This window comes from Asparagus officinalis, chromosome 1, assembly GCF_001876935.1.
Source record: "Asparagus officinalis chromosome 1, Aspof.V1, whole genome shotgun sequence".
In the NCBI taxonomy this organism is placed as follows: Eukaryota; Viridiplantae; Streptophyta; class Magnoliopsida; order Asparagales; family Asparagaceae; genus Asparagus; species Asparagus officinalis.
In genome coordinates this window covers 68,099,571-68,110,389 of record NC_033794.1, presented here as the reverse complement: position 1 = coordinate 68,110,389, position 10,819 = coordinate 68,099,571, and the positions used below count along the sequence as shown (strand labels likewise).

At 40.1% G+C, this 10,819-nt stretch overlaps 1 protein-coding gene and 1 long non-coding RNA gene across 2 annotated transcripts; one reads left to right on the top strand and one right to left on the bottom strand.

The window, feature by feature from the left end:
- Nucleotides 2,656-7,782, top strand: LOC109825671 (3-oxoacyl-[acyl-carrier-protein] synthase I, chloroplastic-like). The gene is made up of 8 exons (XM_020392538.1): nucleotides 2,656-2,948; nucleotides 4,803-5,161; nucleotides 5,757-6,188; nucleotides 6,502-6,675; nucleotides 6,777-6,890; nucleotides 7,100-7,201; nucleotides 7,313-7,379; nucleotides 7,498-7,782. The coding sequence occupies exons 1-8, from the start codon at nucleotides 2,795-2,797 to the stop codon at nucleotides 7,563-7,565; spliced, it is 1,470 nt and encodes a 489-aa protein (XP_020248127.1). The 5' UTR covers nucleotides 2,656-2,794; the 3' UTR covers nucleotides 7,566-7,782.
- LOC109825688 lies at nucleotides 5,170-7,106 on the bottom strand. The gene is made up of 2 exons (XR_002243075.1): nucleotides 6,559-7,106; nucleotides 5,170-5,497 (listed from the first exon to the last, which is right to left on the bottom strand). It is a non-coding gene; the product is annotated as an uncharacterized LOC109825688 (long non-coding RNA).

The window sequence follows — 10,819 nt, the reverse complement described above, 5'->3', positions numbered from 1 at the left end:
AATCAGATTGCGTATAGTCCTCTCACCGAACCGTTTCGCGGGTTTGGATACACGTAGGGGATTTATGAACAGTCAGTTATCCGATGATATGAATAATGACTCTGTGTGAGATGTAGACCAGTGAGATTTAGGATAATTAGTATTCGACCCAGTTACTATATGTATATGATTGTATGTTATCATGTTTAGTATAGGATTCCATCTTGATTTATTAGATTTCCAGTTGCATGTGTCATTGTCTTTCCATTGGTATTATTACTGTCATAGCATGGGTCATACGACCGTTTCATTTTCCATGTGAGATCTTGCTGTGTACTATGCACGCTGACGTACACCTGTTTTCTCTGATGTATGTCAGACGTAGAGGACGGATAGGTCCAGTTCGATGATGCAGCAGAGCCTGTGTATGCCCAGTCGGAGTGTCCTTCCGATTGTGTGGAAGAACAAACTGAAGCCTAGACGTGTTTTTCTTTCTGTAATAGTTGATGAACACTAGAACTCTTTTACAGTATTTTCTTTAGTTTGATGATAGATTTAGTTATTTCATTTCTTTTTATTATGGACTATGTATTTCTTATTTCCTAGTTGAACTGTTGTTGTAATAAGGGTATGTTGGACCCATATTTATGTCTGGAATGATCTATTGATGATATGTTATTTTTTTTCTCTGGGTTGTCTTTATATTCTTACTATTATGATCGGGGATCTGTGATTGAGATTTATGTATTTGACGCTTAGCGTATTGGATTGATAAGAAAAAGAAAAAAAATAATGATACTTTATATTTCTTTTCAATCTAATACGGCACGGACTTGTTCAAATTCCGATTCCCCTGTATTTGGGAAGCGGGGCGTGACACAATGGTTCATGCCTTGGATGAAATATTACGATATGACTTGTCTTGGATGAGATGTTGATGGTGTATTTTCTTTGTTACTTGAATTATTTATAGGATTTGGTGTTGATATTTAGTGATCCAAAATTTGAGATACATGGTGTATATATATATATATATATATATATATATATATATATATATGAGAGTTTCATTGTTTGGATTTCGCTCGATGTACTCATCTCTTGATGTTGATTTCTAAATTTTAATTCCTCTTAGTTCAGGATACATGATTTATATATTTATTATATATTTTATGATTAGTATTTTTATACACCTAACCCTCTTCCCCCTGGAGGCGGTGGAGATGTTCTCGCTAGCGCTATGATGCTTGTTGTTTCCATCTTTTTCAGGTAGCGAGTTAGGGGTTCAGAGAGTCGTAGGTTGACGGGGACTCAGTGTAGATTTTTGTCAATTATAAGTAGTTATTTAGCTCTCCACAGTAGACTATTTATGAGTTTAGTTTTCTTTTAGAGATGTATTTTATTTTGGAAGCTAAGTGCCTATGTATTTTTTTAGTTGACTCTCATGTATTAGAGATTCGATGTTCTTATCACAGTTTACCAGATGTATTTTCTTTTTTTATGTTGGAACAAAATTATTGTTATTATTGGATGTCTCTTCTCTATATTGTGTTTCTTGTATTGTTATCTTTGATATATCTACTTGTACTCTCACTTCTTATTTTGACATCTGCTAGAGCGATATTAACGTAATGGTGAAATATGTTTATGCACAGTGTTTGATGCATAGCAGATTTAACATCTTTGGGCTCTTCTTGGACTACAGCCTTGTGTGAAACCAGCGGCGTCACACGACCAATCAGTTGCAAGCACGTGTAAAGCGACGGCTGTCAGATCAACTAGTAAGTCAAATTACAAAAGTACGCTCATAAACTTCCTATAAATAGCATCATCTCTATTATTCCAAGGTACGCACAAAAAAACCCTAAAGACTACATTATGCTTTTCTCTTCATATTATTAGACTAGTCACTGACTTGAACGTTGAAGAGCATGCCGTAGGAAACAACCTCTCAGGCCTCTAACTTTCATTATTCTGTGCAGGGAAGCTGCTGCTCTACACATCACTGCAAGATAATCATTTGTCAAAGAAAATTAAGGGACCCTCAAATCAATCTTTCCTAAACTAAATCCAAGTTAATTTCCTTACATAAACATAGTCTAATACGATTTCCCTGCCCACATTATATTATGTGGAATCAAACTATTATCAAGGTGTATTTCTACTTTTTACTGCAGGTGAGGAGTGGGTTGAAGGGCGAAGAGCATAAAAATATATTCCTCTTGTCCATTTATTTTTCTTTGTACAAGATTTAATTATAATGACTTTATAAATTAAATTCAAAATAGAAAGTTGCTTATTTGACAACTAATTAGAGAGTTTAATTGAAGGGGTTACTTTCTAATTTTATTTATTAGTTTTTAGAAATATTTAATTTAATGATAAGTAAAATTATAACACAAAATCTAGCATAATATTAGAAAACCACTATTTTAATCGTGGGAATTCTACGTGGCATTGTTTTATCCATTGAAATTAACATTGATGATGAAAATTTAAAGAATTGAATCTTCTTAAATAACCACCTAATTAAATGGGATCTTAATCCAATGTTGTGCATACATTCTGCTCCTTTTATTTATTATCACCTAATTTAGTTACGTGGGACCCAAAAATTGGACACAGTTAAATGCACATGCATTGCGATAATCGCACTCGGCTTTGGTGAGTTTCCGTAGTTTTCAAGAACCAGAATTCAGAGCGCAGAACAATGAACTCCCCTTGAAAACTCCATCACCATTTCCCATTAAATCTTCTTGCATTTCAGCTCTAAAACAGGATTGAGAGAGAAATCACAGAGAGAGAAATAGTGGCGATGGCTTCAATGGCCGTAGGCTCGTGTAGCGCGTTGATTGGTAGCACCGATGCTTCGCCCAATTTGAAGCGGTACGGTGGGCTGAGACCATTGTTGGGGAGCAAACAGATGTCTATGAGAACAACGCCAGCTGGGTTCGTGGCGTGTCAAAAATGTGAGTCATTTTGACTCTATAAACTTGTTGGAGTATAGAAATACCCTCAATACTTATTAGTGTTGAAATATATTCCTCCATGGGAGGATCCAAAATTCACTATTTATGATACAGTAAATATCACAGTAATTAATATGTAATTATTACTGTAGCACAAACAGGTCCAATATTCGCAATTTATGCTACATTAAATTACTGCAACATTATTGTTGTAGCACAGGCGAGATTGTAGCGTTTAAGAATATTGTTGTAACATTGTTATTGTAGTTCAGACGGGATACTGTAGCATTAAAAAAATGTTACTGTAGCACTTACAAAATTGCATTTAAATACAGAATTATTGTAACAGAAATAAAAAAAATGAAGGACGTGTTTTGCACAGGGTGCACACTAGTAGAATAAAAAGAGAGGAAATATTGTATTCTCATTGATTATGAAGAAGAGGTTATACACCATATTTATACACTTCATAGAATCCCTATAAAAGTAAAACAACAATAAAAAAAAGGAAACACATACCAAAGAAAAGTCCTAAATAGAGAAATACTATAAATAACTAATACATCAAATCTAGACATCTTTATTAAAGGTAACAAATAATATTGATACTTTCCCATAAAGACAATGAATCATTTAAATCTTCCAATAATTATAACTTAGATTTAGTATAGTGGAAGAAAGGTTAAAACAATATCAATATCAATGCATGTTCAGATCAGACTTGACATGCATTAGACTAAGTAGACCATAATAATAATAATAAATTGATTCACATAGCACAACACTTTGGTGAAATCTATAAGAATCCAAGGTTTTGCGCTATGTGAAACCAACATTGTGCATATCAAAATTTTATTAAAGAAAACAAAGGAAACCACATTCAGATTAATTGAAATATGCCCTAACGAAATAACCATTATCGCCAAACCTATCCTTTTTTTTTTGGTGACGGGGAAACCTTGGTCAGCTAGACCGTCAACTGGGTAATTGGCCTGAGTTCGAACCACCACTGCCTTGAATATCAAGGTCATGTGGGGCCCGTTCCTTCAGTGGCGGGGCGCCCGCCCATAGACCGTTCCGCCAGCAAGGAGCTCCAGCTGACCAAGTAAAGCCCCGGTCCCCAAGTAACCGCCATGCTCACGCTCACTGATAGGGGACGGTTGAGTGGGTGTATGGGTGTTAACGGAGCGGATACGGCTCGGATATAGCACTTACCATATCCATATCCGCTTACCCATCTCGGATACGGATACGGATACGGATATATGTCGGTAAGAAAAATTCATATCCATATCCGCCAAAATCGGATACGGTTACGGATATAGATGCAGATATATAAACGGATATGCATGCGGATACAAAAAGGATATGAGAAAACTAGATAGTATTCAGAAAAATATAGTCATGTGATACAAAATGAGTTCGTTAATATGTTCATTATGATTGAAAAGCTTAGATTGGACACCTTGATCATCAAAATTAACCACAAATCCATAATCTAAGAATCGAAACTATCGAAAGAGTATTACCAATATGTATTCGGATATTTTCGGATACGGATACGGATATTTCACTACAAAACCATATCCGCAACCATATCCTATCGGTAATAGATTTGAGTAATCCTAACGGATACGGTTACGGATAATTCCTCGGATACGGATACGGTTTGGCACCCCTATGTATGGGGCTTCAAACTCCGGGTAGTCAGCAGGGGAATTTCCTGCCTCTCCACCCGAGCACCCACTGGTGGTATACCCAAACCTTCCTTCATTATAACATTCGGATTGTCCTTTTTTACTTAGTTCTTAGTTAATCCACATTGACACTACTTATATTTCCCTATATATCCAGCTCCAAAATGCGGAAGGATAAGGGCGATGACTTCCCCAACTGTATCAGCTCCGAAACGAGAGACGGACCCCAAGAAGAGGATCGTAATCACTGGACAGGGCCTTGTGTCAGTGTTTGGCAGTGATATCGACACATTCTACAACAAGCTATTGGAAGGACAGAGCGGTATCAGCCTGATTGATAGATTTGATGCCTCAGCCTTCTCTGTGAGGTTCGGTGGTCAGATTCGCGATTTCTCAAGCAAAGGTTACATTGATGGGAAGAATGATCGCAGGTTGGATGATGCCTGGAGATATTGCCTGGTTGCTGGAAGAAGAGCTCTTGATGATGCTAATCTAGGAAAAGAAGTTTTGGACACTGTAAGAAATACTAATGCTTTTCTTTTGATAGTAAATGATGCTGCTTATAATTTAAGAGTCTTCTCATACGTTGTAGAAATATATACACATTACAGATTATCTTTAGCAAGTCCTACTTAAGAAAGAAAATTTGATTGTGTATGTGCGCCAGTATCCGTCTCAAACTCATGAGGGACCAATGACCAATAATTCGAATAAAAAGTATCAGAACTGATAAATGGTCTGAAGCTTAATGAAAATTTGGTCAATAAGCAGCGTGTTTGCGACTAAGCAGACTGACAATTCTCCAGATGCTCTTATGCCTCTGCCGCACCCCTGTACAAAATCAACGACCTCCTGCTTGACAAAGTTAAATTCAAGAAAAGATTACTCTTCTATATGACTTCGGAGAGGGTAATATAAAGTAAATTCCCGGAAGAGAAACTAATTGTATATAAACACTTTTGTCCAATAATGAGTGTAGCTCACTCTAAAATCAGCACTCATTTATCCATCTAAACGTAGGCACAATAGATGTATACAAAAAGTTATATGACATGAATGTTATGCCATCAAATTATGTGAATTTTATGAGAACAAATGTTCCCTGTTCCAGATGGACAAATCAAGAATCGGAGTGCTCGTTGGATCAGGCATGGGAGGCTTAAATGCTTTCACTAGCGGAGTAGAATCCTACGTCCTAAAAGGCTACAAGAAGATCTCCCCTTTCTTCATCCCTTACTCCATCACAAACATGGGGTCGGCGTTGCTAGCAATAGACACGGGCCTCATGGGACCAAACTACTCTATTTCCACGGCATGTGCGACCGCAAACTACTGCTTCTATGCTGCAGCAAACCACATAAGGAGAGGAGATGCTGATATTATGGTCGCTGGAGGGACTGAAGCAGCAATTTTGCCTACTGGAATTGGTGGTTTCATTGCTTGTAGGGCACTTTCGCAGAGGAATGACGAGCCTGAGAGGGCTTCTAGGCCTTGGGATAAGGGCAGGGATGGATTTGTCATGGGAGAGGGGGCCGGCGTACTGGTAATCATATTGTCTTAGATCAAGTTTTATCTACATTATCATCAGGATTAATTGCAAATATGCCTCCTGTAATGGACACATAGCAAAGTATAGGTTTGAATGCATAACGCCATGAATGATCTGTCAGTGAGATCTATCGCATGAAAGGCAGACTATTCTTAATGTCAGTCGGGACAAGGAATCTATCCGCTGACATCAAAGATGAGGGATGATAACAGGGGATGCACCTGTAATTAACACTCATTATTGTGTTTAGTTCTAATGAGAATAGAACTTAGAATTGAAGTTGATTAATTTGTGAATTTTGACATAGATTATGGAGAGCTTGGAACATGCAAGAAAGAGGGGAGCAACTATAATAGCCGAGTACCTCGGGGGGGCGATAACATGTGATGCTCATCATATGACTGATCCTCGATCTGATGGTCTTGGCGTTTCTTCCTGCATAGAGAAAAGCTTGCAAGATGCCAGAGTGTCCCCGGAAGAGGTTGGCAATACTACATGCGTAACTCATATCTTCATATCCCCTTGTACGATTTTTGTGGCATGGTGGATTCTTGATGACGAGGAAATCTTTATATTTCTCAGGTGAATTATGCTAACTGTCATGCAACATCAACACTTGCTGGAGATTTGGCAGAGGTTAATGCCATCAAGAAGGTTTTCAAGGAGACGTCAGAACTTAAAATGAACGGAACTAAAGTAAGCAACTATTGTATGAATTGTCAGAATACGTGGCTTTAATTATTGAAGCGGTGTAATGAATTTATACGTGCTGGATGAAACTAGTAAATTAATGTTGAGGATCTTTCCTTAAAATTTCCCTCAAAGTTCCATTCAGTACATGGATGGAGATGGTAACCCAGTGGATTATTTTCTGGTGCTCATTCATCGCCTTGTTTTACCCTTAGTCAATGATCGGACATTGTCTTGGCGCTGCTGGAGGAATAGAGGCCATCGCAACAATCAAAGCTATCAACACTGGCTGGCTTCACCCCACTATCAACCAAGATGTATGAACTCCCTATACCAACGCTGATACCTTCCTCAAGTTTCTAAGCCCATTTCTTCTATTGATGTTTATAAACCTTTTCTTACTCCCATTTGTTGCCATTTTTATACAGAACTTGGAGCCCCAGGTCACAATTGATACAGTACCAAATGTGAAGAAGCAACATGAAGTCAATGTTGGTAAGTTTGTAGTCATCTTACTATCATTTTTCTTGTTATCAAATTTTTTCCCAGCATAATTTAATTTCATATTGTTATCATTTTTCAAGATATTAACAGTGCGCTGTTTCTTTGGCAGCTATTTCAAATTCCTTTGGTTTTGGAGGCCATAATTCAGTTGTTGTTTTTGCACCTTTCAAGCCATAGACGATTACAACTCAACTTATTTTTTTACGAGAAGCATTCCATGATTACTCTTTCTTCTTTCTAAGGCGGGTGATGTTGCCAGTTCTTCTGATGTGCTGATTTATTGAGGGGAGCGGTTTTCATATCTAATAATGCAACCAGCTGCAACATTATAGTATTTCCTTGAGACACAGGGCATGTTTAACTAATTGGTGGATATGTATTTTAATTGCACTTTTGCTGGGAGCGCGTGTCGCCCTCACCGCCGCGGAAGCTAAATAACTCCAAGAGGAAAAACAATCCTAGCTCGAGTTTAATCCAAACTCAAACTAACTGATACAAGCAATAACGAATACACAAATAAACAGTAAGTAAATGAGACGGGACAACAGATATACGTGGTTCGGCAAACTTGCCTACGTCCATGGAGGCCACACAATTAATTTCTTATTTAACCACAAGAAATTACAAAGCTTATAAAAGTGAGAATCTCCAACTAGAGCTCTCACAACACCAACTTTGTTCACTGTAGTAGATGCTACAGGAATAGAGCAATTTTTCTTGACCGAAAAATTGATTCTAAAATTAATCTGAGAATTTCCACTGGAGTTAAAGCCGCCTCCACCACAGAAGAAATATTCTTCTGTTAAAATCGCTGAAGATTAGCCTCCTAGCTCCGTGAACAGGGTTTCCCTTTTATAGGGAAACCCTAGGGCAGTTCAGATGCCAGCTAGCTCCAGCTGGCTTCCACCATCTTGAACTCCATCAGGCGAAGTTAGGGGGAACAGGCGAAACCGAACCCCACATTCGAACAAGCGAGTTTAGCGAAGCAGCAGGCGAGCTCCTCGATCCCCACTGCAAGCGAGCACGAAACTCGCCCTCGCCTCTCCAAAGCCCCCAAGTGAGGTTTTCATCAGGTGACCCTAGCTTCGCCACACTCGCCCGCAAGCGAGCTCCACACGTAGGCGAGATCCGCTCACCTCAACCCTCCAGGCGAGCTCCCACGCAGACAGGCGAGCTCGAGCTCCTCGATTCAGGCGAGATCCGCTCGCCTCTTCCTCTCACCCAGGTTCGTTCATCTTCAATTCTCCACATCGTCCATCATTTGATAAACCTCAAATTTTAGACGAACACCAGAATAACACTGCGAACACCACCTAGACTAAACCAACTGCGCCACTATACCGCGGGCTGCCTACGTACCCTCTACCGGGATCAAGCTAACCGTAGTTCTGCTATTGCCTTGTTGGGCAGATCAGCACGGGCTGATATTAAGCAAGTCCAAGCAATGCTGAAACTTGCTACCTGTGACCACCTTGGTTAACATGTCTGCTGGGTTCTCGTTTGTGTGCACCTTCATGAGAGAAATATCACCTTCCTCTATGACATCCCACACAAAATAATACCTGACATCGATATGCTTGGTACGAGCATGATGAACTTGATTCTTAGCTAAATGAATCGCACTCTGACTATCGCACCACAAGTTCACGCTATCCTGCTCAATCCCCAAATTGTCTAACAGACCCCACAACCACAATGCTTCCTTCACTCCCTCTGCCATGGCCATGTACTCAGCCTCTGTAGTAGAAAGTGCCACTGTAGCCTGTAACATTGATCGCCAACTAACTGGAGCACCATGTATACTGAATACATAACCAGTAGTAGATCGCCGTCTGTCTAGATCACTCGCATAATCTGAGTCCACAAATCCATCAATCTGACATGTCTCTCCACCAAAACACAGACTCATATCCGCGGTACCCTTCAAGTACCTCAGGACCCACTTCACCGCTTCCTAGTGCGTCTTTCCCGGATTCGCTATGAACTTGCTGACCACACTAACCGCATGTGAAATATCTGGACATGTACACACCATAGCATACATCAAACTGCCAACTGCATTAGCATAAGGAACACGCTCCATGTGTGCCTTATTTTCCGCTGTAGTGGGAGATTGTTTACCCGAGAGCCTGAAATGTGGAGTGTAGGCGTCTAAAAATGCCTATAGGTTCCTGAATACAACTCGAGATGAAGAAGAGGCGATAAATGTCATCATCCAAGTCGAGAAGGTTTATCCGAGTGACCCGCGTATTTATCGGCCATCGTCAAGTAGCCCGTACGCTCAACGGTCACCGGAACGACGAACCAAACACCCTGTGCGCTCACCGACAATTCCGTACACTCACTAGTCACCGTCAAGCGATCCGCGTGTTCACGAAACGCACGAAACGAGTCAAGGAAGTGTACTGATCGGCGAAACAACGAAATACACAAACAACGAAACGAGTCAAACCCAAGAAAGACTCTGGCGACCGCATCGCGTCAAAACGATCCGGTCGAGCCAGTGGCTCCGCCATGGGCCGAGCCACCATTTGGTGGCTCGGCGATGGTCAAGCCACCAAATGGCAGTTCGGCCAAAAATCGGTTTTTCGGTTCTTTGACGGATTCTTTTGGGATTTGAGTGTTTCTGGGCGTTCTAACTGATCTGATATTGTGGTTGTACAGTTGTTAACTGAAGATACAGAGAAATCCATCAGTCTCATCCAAATAACCGCATCCGAGGCCTATAAATATGAGCCATAGGCCTCTATTTTATGGATCTGGAAATCAAGAGAACGAAGTGCTGTCAAATTGGAGATTGGAGCACGAATTTCAGAGAGTTAGCAAATCTTGGCGAAGTTCTTCAACAAAGTAAGAGTTCGAGAGATCTGAGACTCATTTCCTAATCCTCCGGATTTAAGCTTAGTCTTAAATCAGGAGAAGAGTCATGATTTTGCCTAGTCAAAATCACCGCTACTGCAATTACTTCATTCGTGAAGTGAGAGCATTGATCATCCAACTTCTGCTAACCGGAGTTGATCCGTAGACGGTCCACGGATAAACCCCAGCACCGGCAACGATCCCGCACAAGCAATAGGTAATAAACTTCTATTGCGTGTAGTTTGAGAGAACATTGTAACTTTTGATTTAAAAGTCTTATAAAAAGGTTATATTTTTCTGAGTTTATTGTAAGTGTTTGAAGCTGTAATGGACTCATCAAAGAAATTAATTTTCCACCCAAACACGCTGGCGACCACAGTGAGAGCCGACAGCCTTTCTACAAAGGCTGATGTGTCGTAACCTCGGATTCTCGTCCCGGTTGAAGAAGAGGTCGAATACGAGTTCGACCAGCAGAAGAATGAGGAGTATTTGTCCTCCCCCTCCAGATCCACCTCTCCTCGCAAGTCAAGGAAGGTCCGCTGATCTTCGGATTTGAAGACTAAAGAAGATCT